Source organism: Hippopotamus amphibius, chromosome 9 (genome assembly GCF_030028045.1).
Source record: "Hippopotamus amphibius kiboko isolate mHipAmp2 chromosome 9, mHipAmp2.hap2, whole genome shotgun sequence".
Classification (NCBI taxonomy): Eukaryota; Metazoa; Chordata; class Mammalia; order Artiodactyla; family Hippopotamidae; genus Hippopotamus; species Hippopotamus amphibius.
This window is the reverse complement of record NC_080194.1, coordinates 71849480-71862572: the sequence shown is the minus strand read 5'-3', so window position 1 is coordinate 71862572 and position 13093 is coordinate 71849480. Positions and strand designations below refer to the sequence as shown.

Sequence of the window (13093 nt, the reverse complement as noted above, 5' to 3'; positions counted from 1 at the left end):
GTGCAGAGCAGGGTGGAGAGCTTAGGCTTTTCAGTGGAAGCAGCATCCCTGCCGCCTGGCAGGGACCTGGCGGAGGGCGTCCCCACTACGGGATAAGCAAAGGACCCGCCCTGACCTAGCCTGGCCCGGCTTGGTCCTGCCCGGCCAGGGCGCCCCGCCCAGGAGCTGACTCTGAGGCAGGGGCCACTGGGATTCCAAAGGTAAGGAGGCTGGGGCGTGTGTGCGGGTTAAGGGGAGGGAGTGTACCCAGATGGTTCGAGAGCCCGGACACGCGCGTAGGGCTCTGAGAGTCCGGGGCTGGGAAGCAAGAGGTCTAGGTGCATACAGGGCCTGGCTGTGTGACCTTGGGCGAGTAGCTGCCCCTCTCTGGGCCTCAATCTCCTTCTTCATCAATTGTGTATATAGAGATCCCGCCCCTGCCCCCGCCCCCCTCAGGGCTGAGGACACCGGCGCCTAGTATCTTGAAGCTCGCCGGCCTTTCGTGGGCTCCGCAGCCCCAGTCTGGGCTGGGAGCGGGTGCACTGGTATAACGGAGGGGGGGGGGGCGCTGAGCTGGGGTACAAACTGGGGAGGCCAAGAAGCCGCCTCCGCTGGAAATGGGCTTCTGCTGTTCTCAGCATCCTCGGCCAGGGCGTACTCCCCCTAGGAGAACCCTTGCGAACAGGAGACCCCGATGTGTCAGCCTGATGCTCGCCCTTCCAGAAAGCCTGGGGTGGGGGTGGAGATGCGGCCATTAGAGGTATGGGAGAGGTGGCCCCTGTTGGGAGTGGGTTCCTGAGAAGCGAATATATGCTCCCACCTTCTTGCCTTCTCCTCCTCAGTTACCCTTCGGTAAAAGAGCAGATGGTTTTTAGTAAGCACCACCCCCCCGCTTTTTTTTCTTTCTTTCTTTCCAGAGGACAGTTTGGTGGCCCAAATGAGGGCCTCCTAGTATATGGTGAGGGGATCCTTCCCAGGGCTGCCTTGGGCAGAAGTTCAGTTAAAAAATACAGAGAGAAATGCTGCTGACCAGAGACCTGGGGCACCAGGGATGAATGGATTTCTGGGTATCAGGAGGGACAACCTGATTCTACCCCCCCACCCCCACCTCAGGCAGTTCCAGCACCCAGGGGAGTCAAAGGAGGGAGACTGAGTGTGAGGGTCAGAGAGGAAAGGAAATGGGCTCCTCAATGTTGGGGCTTGGAGGGGCTGCTGAGCTCTGGCATATGGAGAGATTGAGTGAGACCTTGAAGCCCCCTCCCGTATCCCATGAGATTCTGTAAATTTTTGACCCAAGGGTTAACCAGGAACAGTTTTTTTGTTTGTTTGTTGTTTTTTCTTCAGCTTTGGTTGTTTGAGTCATTTCTAGAATGGCCCATTCAGTGACCTCTGTAGGGGCTTTCTTGGCTGATGTTTAAGATTCTCGGGGTTATGGATATGCAAGACTAGACCTGAGCAGATGAGGGGGCAGTGACTGGACCAAGGGTTAGGCCAGTCCCTGAAAGGTGCTTTTCTGATCATATCCTTGGTTTTATCTCATCTTGCTGTCACATGTCCCTTGGTCACTTGGCACTCCTTCACCTCTGTGCCTGGTCCTGTGCTGGGCAGTGGGCACAGATGGGAGATGGACCTACTTTCTACCAAAGGAGATCCCAGCCTGATGGGGTAGATGGACATAGAATCAATCCGGTTACACTGCTCAGGGATGAGAGAAGTGAAGAGGGCCTTGGGAAGCCAAAGCCTAGAGACTTGAGTTGCAGGGGGATTTGGAAAGGCTTCCCAAAGGAGGGGGCATATGACCTAGGCATTGAAGGATGTCAGAATTTACCAGGGGAGAAGAGGGAGAAGCCCTTTCCCAGCAGAGAAAACATCACCAAAGTGTTGAGCAGGAAAAATCCCACTGCCCAAATTCCTGTAGATTCACCACCAAATGGAATTTGTCAAGTTCATCTCCAGCCCTGCCGCTTTATCAGCTTAGTGTCACAAAAAGGACTTGAATGTGTGGCTGGGGAGTTTGGACCTTATACTGAAGGGGCTGGGGAGCCTTCAGAGTTCTGAGCCGGGGCATGGCAGGATGGTTTATTGTCTAATGAGGTTAATCGGACGATATTTGCAGGGTGGGTCGGAAAGATGAGGGAGGGATGGGGAAGTCTGAGCTAGGGCCCAGGGAGGTGGTGAGGCAGGGCATTGGAGTTACACACACACACACACACACACACACACACACACACACACACACACACACACACACACACACACACTGGGTGCTTTGGGGGTGATGGGTGATGGAGATTTGACATAGGCTCTACCATGCAGGACTAGAGACCTGTCAATACACAGTGGAAAGGTGGAGGGTCATTTGAGACGGACACTTAAAGGGATCTGGGCCTTCCAGGGGGAGGGATGATGATTTTCTCATGTGCTAACTGTGTGTCCTGGAGCGGGCTGGGTGTTTCGGGGACTTTCAGGCTGTCATGTTAGCAGCAAGAGATATAAGCCAAGGGTGTGGGGAGGAGCTGCAGCGCTGGCTGGGAAAGGCTAAGCGGTAGGCAGGTGATCACCTCCTCTTTGGGGGTTCAGAGGCTCTGAGAGGTGGAAAAACACCAGCCTTTGATGGTTGTGGCCACAGTGGGGGTAGTGGCTGAACTAGATTTAAAGCCTGGACTCTGTACTCCTGCAGGACACATGCCTCTAGTGGAGGATGGATTGAGGAAGGGAAAAAGGAGATTGGTTAAGAGGCTACTGCACTAGTCCAGGGCAAGAGGTAAAGAGGAGCTGATCTTGGGTGGGGCTGGAGCTTGGGGAAGAGAGTGGAAATGATGAGTTGGCAGCGAGGGCTAATGGATGAAATTCCTTGTAGAATCAGCTGGATCAGGAGTACGTCTCCTCGTCTCCTTCCCTGACAGTGTCTGTTTTTCTCTCAGTGCCAGATGTCCCAAGAATAGACTCTTATCTATTTTTATCTATTATCCAGCCCTTGTCTTTTTTTTTTTTTTCCTTTGGCCATGCCATGTGGCTTGAGGGATCTCAGTTCCCTGACCAGGGATTGAACTTGGGCCATGGCAGTGAATGTGCTGAATCCTAACCACTAGGCCACCAGGGAACTCCCTGCCCTTATCTGTTTTATATCTTGTCTCAGCCTCATCAGTGGTAGGCTCAGAATGGCCCTCATTTGCCAGATGAGAAGGCTGAGGAGTCCTAGCAGGGACTCACCCAAGGTCACCTGGTGATTCTGAAGCAAAGAACCTGAGTCTTCTGCTTTAATGCAGGCCCTTCTGAGGGAAGACATGGCTGTTGTTTGCTGCTGCATTTGGCACCGGGCAGCTGTCTCTTGGGTCAGAGCCAGTGTTGATAGGCCATATCCTTATCTAGCGCCTAGAAGGAAGGGTAATCTACCCTCCCCTGAGGAGCACTGGCAGTCTGCTTCTTCCTCCTCTAGAGAGGCTGAGTGCAGATTCTAATCCCACCCTGCCAAGGCTGTGTCTTTCTCCCTTGTTGATCCTTGGCTTCCCCATCCATGCCGTGGGGAGAATAGGCATTGTTCTGCCTCCTGTCTGTGGCCTGGGATGGGTCAGGTGAGGTCCATGCCTCTAAAAACCCCTTTGCATGAATGCATCCAAGATATTACTGAGAGGGTTTGCTGGTGACCATGGTGACAGTTGACCTCAGACTGCCTGCGTGGGTGTGGGGGCAGATAGGCAGGGCTTGCCGGAGTGGTCAGGCCACAGACTGCGCAGAGGCTGCAGGGCTGGCCTCGGAGATCAGAGCCCTCACAGAATGGCTCCACAGGCTGAGCTCCCTTATGTGGTAGGTATCAGGTAGAAAGACAGGCAGTTGCCAGCATCTGATCCCTCACTTTGATGTAGTTCAGCCTGATATCATTTATCCCCATTTTACAGAAAAGAGGCTCACGATATTATCTACTCAAGGTCACACAGTGAGTTGCAGGACTAAATGGGGCTTACTCTGGGTCACACTAGAATGCAGGACTCCTCATTCTTAGTCTGATTTTCTTTCCACTTCTGGAGACTTCCTTAGCCCCAAGACTCCATTTCTGCTTGCCCCCAGGTCCTCTTCCTCTACACTTGATGTCAATATCTCATCAATTAGGATTTCTCCTTGGTCGCCTGAGTACCAGGGTTTCTTGGCATCCTTGGTTGAAAGCATATTAAGTCAACTAGCCTGGAGGGCAGGCTTAGGGGTTGGGATGGGATGGGGGGATGGGACTGCCCAGGAAAGAGAGGACCAGGACTGAAGGGAGACCCATTTTTTTTTTTTTAATATTTATTTATTTATTTATTTGGCTGCATTGGGTCTTCATTGCTGCCCGCAGGGCTTTCTGTAGCTATGGCGAGTGGGGGCTACTCTTCGTTGTGGTGTGCGGGCTTCTCATTGCAGTGGCTTCTCTTGTTGCAAAGCCTGGACTCTGGGCGTGCAGGCTTCAGTAGGTGTGACATGCGGGCTCAGTAGCTGTGGCTCGCAGGCTCTAGAGCACAGGCTCACTTGTTGTGGCACACAGGCTTATTTGCTCTGCAGCATGTGGGATCTTCCTGGACCAGGGATTAAACCCATGTCCCCTGCATTGGCAGGTGGATTCTTAACCACTGTGCCACCAGGGAAGTCCTGGCAGACCCATTTTTAAAAACACTTTTATTTATTTAAAAATTATTAATTTATTTGGTTGTGCTGGGTCTTAGTTGTGGCAGGCAGGCTCCTTAGTTGTGGCCTGCAAACTGTTAGTTGCGGCATGCATGTGGATCTAGTTCCCTGACCAGGGATTGAACCCAGGATCCTTGCATTGGGAGTGTGGAGTCTTAACCACTGCACCACCAGGGAAGTCCCTAAAGATACTTTTATTTTATTTATTTATTTATTTCTTTGCCCCTTCCCCTCTCCTCCCCCCTAAAGATACTTTTAAAGGCCTTTTGAGGGTATGCCTTGCGTCGGCACTCTTTACCAATGAGTCCATCTCCACTACTGGACTGGAAGCTCCTAAGAGCAAGGACTTTGATTCTAAAGCAAAGGGGACTGACACTTTCTGAGCACTTCCTTGTGCCCAGCACCATGCTAAGGCCTTTATATTTGTCTTCACAACAGCCTTGTGGGGTGGAAATAGAGGCTCAGAGAGCATAAGTAACCTGGATGGTAAGCAGAATGTATCCTGGATGAATCTCAAAGGATAGAGCCTAACACAATTCCAGGCTTGGGGTGGGCCCTGGGCATATGAACTTGTACTAAGTGCTCAGGTGATTCTTAGGCAACCAGGCCAGCATTCAGGAACCACTGATCTGTGCCCTGGCTACACTGTCTAACCACAGTAAACTCCTCAGGGGCACTTCCTCTGCAGTGACTGGCATGGGAAATGCCAGCCACTGAGAAATAAGCCTGCCTCGATGAGCTCACAGCCTGGTGAGAGAGAGGGAAACAAATGAGCCCATTTCATTGTAACACATGCAGTAACGGAGGTTTGGTCTCAGTGGAGAGCTAGGACAGAAAAGGGAGCGTCTCTACAGGGCCTGGGACATAATTGGGTTCCCACAGTATCGGTGGTTTTGCATAAAAGTTTCTGGCTCATCATCTAGGAAATTACTGGCTTGTCTTCACATCTACTTCAGGTCTTAAGAATAGAGTAGTTTTTACTGAGACAATACATTTAATTAAACACTTAGCATATACTGAGCCTTATATTGGGTCCTGCCTAGTGTGGGATGATACGAAGAAGCAAAGAAGTGTTCCTGCCTTTTAGGAGCTGAACCTGTGGGAACCAGCATGAGAATCAGGAATCAAAGTGGGCCAGCTTGGGATGAAGTCTTCCAGAAAACAGCTAAAATGGAGCAGAAGGGCAGAGGGAAGTTTATTATGGCTCAGAGGAATAAGGTAGCAGTAACTCATGCCGCACTCTGCATTTGTTCATTCAACAAATGCCTACGGTGTGCCAGGCACTGTGTGAGGTGCTGGGGATACTGTGGTGAACAAAACCTGACTTGGTTCCTGCCCTCAGGAAACTATATAGTATAGTGGAGGAGGATGACCCCAATCAAGTAATCATGATAAGTGCTATAAAGGAGGACAGGATGCTCTGAAATTGTTAATAGGGGCATTTGACCCGTGCAAAGAGGTCGGGCAGGGCTTCCGTGAGGGTGAAGTTTGAGCTGAGGTCTTCAGGGTGAGCCAAGCAAGGAGGGGAGGGAAAAGCAACTGCAAAAGCGCAGTGGCAGAGAGGACACAGTGAGCCCAGAGTGAGGGGCTGGTGTGGGCTGAGGCTTGGGAGGCGACAGGGCCTGCCTATGCAGGGCTGAGTCCAGAGATGAGATGCTCTGCCTTAGTGGAGGAGATTAGGACCCATACAACCCAGCACCATGTGATCCCAGCTGCAATGGAGGAAGAGGCCACAGGTGGCTGTAGGAATCCAGATGAGGGATGAACTCATGCCTGGAGGTCCAGGGAGGTTCTCATTCAGGACTGGGTGTTTGAAGTGGGCTTTAAAGGAAAATAGGACTTTGCCTGGCTGTATGAATGTGCGTTAGTGATGGAGATAGGACGTTTCAGGCAAAAGGCACAGCAAACACAAAGAAGAAAAGGGTAGGTCATTTGAGAAAGAGGAAGAAGCTGATTGGGGGCAGAATAAAGTGCGCCGGGATCTCTGGAAGCCCTGTCAGCCTTCCCTTCCTGGGGCTGTGATCTGTGTGTGTGGCACAGCTCACTCTCCCACAGGACATGGCTTGGCCAAGACTCTGGACAGCAGCTTCTAGATCCAGCTCTTACCTGCCTCGCCAAGAAAGGACGAGGTCACCAGGGAGGCCTGGGGAAAGAGGGGCAGAAGGGTGGAGGAGGGGGGAGGGTTCAGATGTTGCTTTTGTGAGATGAAAGGCGCTCATCAGCAATAACTAACAACCCAGTGGGGCTTATTACATGCCAGGCATCGTGCTTTCCCGCATCACCATACCTCCCAGGGAGGGAGGTATCCTTGCCCCACTTCACAGATGGGGAACTGAGCCCTATAAAGGTTGAGCTGCTCGCCCCCCGGGTCTCAGCACACAGGGGACCACGTGGGGGATCGGCCCGTCAGAGTGTGACCCTGCTCTCTGTTGCCTGCAGGGTGGCCGCCATGGACAAGATCTTGGAGGCGGTGGTGACCTCATCATACCCCGTGAGCGTGAAGCAAGGGCTGGTGCGGCGCGTGCTGGAGGCGGCGCGGCAGCCGCTTGAGCGCGAGCAGTGCCTGGCCCTGCTGGCGCTGGGCACGCGCCTCTACATGAGTGGCGCCGACGAACTGCCCCGCCGCGTGGGCTGCCAGCTGCTGCACGTGGCCGGCCGCCACCACCCAGAAGTCTTCGCCGAGTTTTTCAGCGCGCGCCGCGTGCTGTGCCTGCTGCAGGGGGGCGCCGGGCCGCCCGGCGCCCGCGCGCTGGCCTGCGTGCAGCTCGGCCTGCAGCTGTTGCCCGAGGGGCCCGCGGCCGACGAGGTGTTCGCGCTGCTGCGGCGCGAGGTGCTGCGCGCCGTGTGCGAGCGCCCGGGGCCCGCGGCCTGTGCGCAGGTGGCGCGGCTGCTGGCGCGGCACCCACGCTGCGTCCCCGACGGGCCTCACCGCCTGCTCTTCTGCCAGCAGCTTGTGCGCTGCCTCGGCCGCTTCCGCTGCCCGGCCGAGGGCGAGGAGGGCGCCGTGGAGTTCCTGGAGCAGGCCCAGCAGGTGAGCGGGCTCCTGGCGCAGCTGTGGCGCGCGCAGCCCGCCGCCATCCTGCCCTGCCTCAAGGAGCTGTTCGCCGTCATCTCCTGCACAGGTGCGTGTGCGGTAGGGCCGGGTTGGGGCCCGTGCGTGCGGAGTCTCCTGCGTGGCGTGCCCGCCTGGTGGTGTGGCGTGTGCGTGCTAGTGCACAGGTGTGTGTGTGTTGGTGGGGGGGGGGTGGGGGGGGGCGCGCGTGCTGTGTTCCTTCGTTTAGTTAGCAGGCCTCTCCTGAGCTCCTGCGGAGTGGGGGTTCTGGTGTCCTGTGGTGCGTGCTGGGCATGCAGAGAGGAGGGGACCCAGATCAGCTGGGCCAGGAGGAGGACCAGGGGGCTGAGTGAGACAACAGGAAGTGGGGTGGTCAGCATGCCCTTTAAGTCAGGTGGGTTTAATAGAAGTGATGACTTCCGAGTCAGGCCTTGAGAGCTGGGCAGCACCAGGCAGCAGGGGTAAGGTGCTCAGGGCAGGCAAAGGGGAGGCTCTAGACACGTGATGGAACCTGTATGTGTCAGCTCTGAATTGTAAATCTTGGCCCTCCGTTGACAACTGTGGAAATTGGACTGTAGTTTAAATGACTGAAATAAAATCTGTGCCTTCCTTGATTATAGGGCTGTTCAGGGGAAAAGAAGGGAATGCACCTGGCAGAAGGAAGAACGAAAGCCAGGTGTATAAGGACCTAGGTCTTTATACAGTTGGACAACAAATTTTGATAATTTTTTTTTCATCTCTACTGGGTTCTGCCTGGAATGTCCTCCCTCCCCAACAAGTCCTAGCTGTTCTTGCCAGCTCCAGTGTTATCCCATCTAAGGGGCTTGTCTATACATGCACAGTTAGGGGTTAGTGCTTTTTTCTTTGCCCAGCACAGGGCCAAAGCAGTGCCAGTGAAGGTTTGCTGAGTGAATGAGCTAAGATGACATCAGAGGCTGGGATGCTGTAGGAGGTGAGGAGGTGGCCCTGATGTGCTCTTTGCAGAGGCTCCTTAGTTCCTTGGCAGCATGAAAGACATGGGATGATAGGGGAGGTGTGGGGTCCACTTGTCCTGCTAAGCTCAGCCCAGGCTCCTGTTCCAGAGGAGGAGCCACCGTCTAGCGCCCTGGCCAGTGTGGTCCAGCACCTCCCATTGGAGCTCATGGATGGTGTCGTCCGGAACCTCAGCAATGATGACAGTGTGACCGACTCCCAGATGCTGACTGCCATCAGCAGGTGGGCTGAGAGACGAGTGGTGGTCAGGTCTCTCTCTCTCCCAGAAACCCCTTCCATTGGGTGGGATTGCTGGGCTAGGTTTAGTGTCAGAGGGCCCAGGCCCTCATGCTTGTTCATTCATCCATCCATCTTTGACCCCTTCCCGTGCCTGGCCCAGGGCTGGATGTGGGAGAAACAGAGAGCCTTGCTCTAGTGATGCTCTCAGGCTGGGTGCCAACTCTGTGATCCTGGACAAGTCAGTGAACTCTCTGAGCTTCGGTTCTCCCCTCTGTAATAGCAGAGGTGGTACAAGAAGTTGTCAGGTTTCCATGGGGTCAATGATAGGAGGTAAAATTACTTTATGAAGTGCTTTCTGAGTTTGGCAAGTGTGATAAACAGAGTTTGGGTGCTTTTCAGCTCACAGAGCTCTTGCACGTCCCCCACCTCATTTGAACTTCATTACACCTGTGATCTAGCCACGCCTACCTGGCCAGGGATCCCCAAATATGACACCTACCCTCCTGCCTGCAGGCCTTTGGCTCTGCAGACCCCATCCCCTAGCCCCCTGGCATCCCCCCCCCCCGCCCCCTGCCACCCCACCGTTCTTTCCATACCTGTGTGCAGTTCCACTGTCTCCATTGGGCCTTCCTGGATTCCTTGTCTTTAGTGGGTAAGAGTATAGGCTCTAGAGATAAGCTGCCTGAGTTCAAATCCTGGCTCTCCCACTTCATGCCTGTGTGACTCTGGGCAAGTTACTCAACCCCTCTATGCCTCAGCTTCCTCATCCCTAATTTGTAGTGTAATTGAACCTATCTCACAGGTTTGTTGTGAGGATTGAATTAGGCAAAATGAGATATTACATGCAAAGTGCTTAGAACAGTGTCAGTGGTAGCTATTATCACCATAATTACTACTATTCGCTTTGCTTTCTTATTGTTCTCTTTATAGCAGAGTCTACTGAACATAAAAACAACGAAACATTTTCTGAGCACCTGCTGTGCGGCAGCTTCCTGCTCAGCGAATGCAGGCATTATCTTGAGGGGGTTAGATGGGTTAATACATATAAGGCAGATAGAGCAGTGCCTGGCACAGAGTGACCACAACATAAATGTTAGCTATTATTAACTCTTTTAACTCATATAACAACCCTGTGAGGTAGGTTTTGTGCCCATGTGACAGAGGAAGAAACTGAGGCTAGAGAGAGTAAGTGACTTGCTCCAGGTCCCAAGCAAGGGTTTGCTGGAGCCAGAGCTTCCGGCCTGGGGGCAGTACTCCTCCTGCTATTGGGCCCCACAGTCCAGGCAGAGGCAGCCGAAAGCGCTGTTCTGCCTCTGCAGCTCAGTGTGTATGGGGTGAGGTTAGGGGTACTGAGAGGGCCTGGCTTCCCTCGTGCCGGGCTGGGAGCCCAAGTCTCTGCCAGGTGCCTGTGCCCGGCTCATTTGCAGTTTCCAGAGGTGTCCCGTTCATCCCACAGATCCCAGGGCTGCCCTGTGTAGGTGTGAGTCAGTGTGGGGGGATCTCAGGTCGTCATGGCTGGTCCCTGGGCTGCCCCCTCCCAGGCATTTGGGCCTCCCTGGTCCTTGTGTCACTGTCACTCCCCTCACCAGGATGATCGACTGGGTGTCCTGGCCCCTGGGGAAGAACATTGACAAGTGGATCATTGCACTGCTGAAGGGGTTGGCCGCTGTTAAGAAGTTCAGCATCTTGATCGAGGTTTCACTCGCCAAAATTGAGAAGGTTGGTGGGCCCCTGCCCTAGCCCCAGCGTCTGGCCTTTCCTGCTAGTCTCTTGCCAGGGGCAGTGCAGGCCTGGAAGGCAGAGCCCTGGGGCTCCCACCCAAGCTCGCTGTGACCTGGACAATTCACTGCTTCTCTCTGGGCCTCAGTTTCCCCCATTCATTCCTCTGACTGTTCATTCAAGTGTGTGTGTCTGTCACTTTTGATCCATCCATCCATCCATCCATCAGATATCTAACTATCTTGCTGTCCATTTCACCACCTGTCCATCCACCAGGTCTGTGAGCACCTCTGTGTTCTTACTCCCACGTGGGTCTGCTGCTTTAACTCTGGCGTCTCTGGCCCCCTTTCAGGCCTGTTGCTACACTTGGCCTTGAGTGGCCCAGGCCTGGGGGACTCCTGACCAGAGGCTTTCTTCCAGGTTTTCTCCAAGCTTCTGTATCCCATTGTCCGGGGAGCCGCTTTGTCTGTCCTCAAGTACATGCTCCTGACCTTCCAGCACTCCCATGAGGCCTTCCACCTGGTAAGGGCCCCTGTGTGTTGCCCCGAGGATGGGCAGCCCTGTATTCCCTACTGGTCTGGCTGGAGGCCAGACATGCTGTCTCTGTTGGGGCTTAAGGGGATTGGGCTTGAAGCCCAAGACCTCCAAGTTCTGGACATTAGGACTAGAGGGGACTTGAGACCCAATTTTACAGATAGAAAACTGAGGCCAAAGAATAGATGTGACCTTCCCATGGGCCCTGAGTAGAGTGACAGGCCTAGAATGATGGCGGCTGTGTTACTTGGGTGCCAGGTGTGTGGCAAGCACAGTGCTAAAGACAGTACTTCACTTTACTCCCAGAGTAGCCCCAAGAGGGAGGTTCTATCATTTTCTCCATTTTTTAGCTGAAGAAACTGCAGTTTAGGGAGATTAGGTTGCATGTCCCAGGAAATTGCTGGTGAGCGGTACCGGGAAGATTCCAGCTGAGCTGGTCTCACTCCTGACCCAGTGTCCTTCCTAGCTTTTCATGGCGTTTGGTCGGTGCAGAAATGTCATGCTTCCTGATTTGTGCTTTGGGAAAAGCACAGAACCAGGGATTGGGGTTACATGGAGTTGAGTCCCAGCTCTGCCATTTACCAGATGTGGTGACCCCAGAGCCTGGGTTGGGTGGGACAGAATTAGATGAGGTGACATTTGTCAAGAGCCTGCCATATACTAGGGACTTGATAGGTATTTATTTCTTCTCATCCTTCTCCCGGGCTCCCCTGCTCCCAGTTTCTGTGGCCTGACTCCTCCATCCCTGGGATATTATGGTGTAGCTCCCCTATGGGTTTGAAAGTTAACACTGTAGCACAGAGAAAAGAAATGGACTTTGGGTTCAGACAGACCTGGCTCAGACACCAACTTCTCCCAGAACCCATGATGAAATCCTTGGCAAATTACATAAACTCTCTAACTTTAATTTCTTCATCTATAAGATGGGGATAGTAATTGCCACATGTCACTGTGAGGACACGTAAAACATTTGCTGCCACTTATGCTGTGTCAGAGCTGCCACCAGCTGACCACGTTGTGGCCCCAGCATCACTCCTGTGTCACAGAATAGCCCTGGTCACTCAGACCTTCAGGCTCTTCAGGCAGGTCAGTTGGCTGATACTTAATAGCTGGCTTCCAGGCTCAGGCCTCCCCTTAGCTGTGGGGAGGGAATTATTTGTCGCATTAAACAGAGGAAGAGGCTGAGGCAGAGTGTCCAAAGTCATGTATCTTGTAAAGAGAGTCACCTGCCTGCAGAACTCAGAGCCCTATGCAGGTAAGCGGCACAGTGGTCAGGTGGGCAGACCTCCCTGCTCCAAGGAGCTGTGGGTGCTTCCAGCGTTGACCACCATCCCATGTCTCAGGTGGGTGAACTGGTGCTAACCCTGCTCTGCTCTTACAGCTCCTCCCTCACATCCCCCCAATGGTGGCCTCTCTGGTCAAGGAGGACTCCAACTCGGGGACCAGCTGCCTGGAGCAGCTGGCGGAGCTGGTCCACTGTATGGTGTTCAGGTTCCCAGGCTTCCCGGATCTGTACGAACCCGTCATGGAGGCCATCAAGGTGAGTGACGGTCCCCACTGCTCCCACACCCCACTCTGACATGGATGTCAGTTTGGGCTTTGCTCAAGGCCACACTATGGGTTCGTGGCAGCCCTCTAACCTTTGGTCCCTGGCTGTCTCCCATCACCTCGCCTGGCCCATCCTGTGCTTCAGGCACACTGAGCCACATGCCATTCCCTCAGATGGGTTGTCTGCTCTCAATTTTTCTGAGCCTTTGCATATGCCAACCTCTCTTGTTCTACCTGGATAGCTCCTGTTTCTACTAAGCCTTCTTCTTTTTTTTTTTTTTTTTTTTTTTACTTTTTTTTTTTTTTTGGCACACGGGCTTAGTTGCTCCGCGGCATGTGGTATCTTCCTGGAGCTGGGATCGAACCCGTGACCTCTGCATTGGCAGGCGG

The 13093-nt window shown here is 53.7% G+C and overlaps 1 protein-coding gene across 1 annotated transcript in view; it reads left to right on the top strand.

The window, feature by feature from the left end:
• The first annotated feature begins 125 nt into the window (after positions 1-125).
• Positions 126-13093, top strand: part of USP35 (ubiquitin specific peptidase 35) — a 65871-nt gene continuing 52903 nt past the window's right edge. Inside the window, exons 1-6 of the mRNA XM_057749751.1 lie at positions 126-200; positions 7078-7760; positions 8773-8905; positions 10492-10621; positions 11042-11143; positions 12537-12695. Of these exons, the coding sequence (XP_057605734.1) occupies positions 7088-7760; positions 8773-8905; positions 10492-10621; positions 11042-11143; positions 12537-12695 (1197 nt within the window). The 5' untranslated portion in view covers positions 126-200; positions 7078-7087. The remainder of the gene's footprint in view (positions 201-7077; positions 7761-8772; positions 8906-10491; positions 10622-11041; positions 11144-12536; positions 12696-13093) is intronic.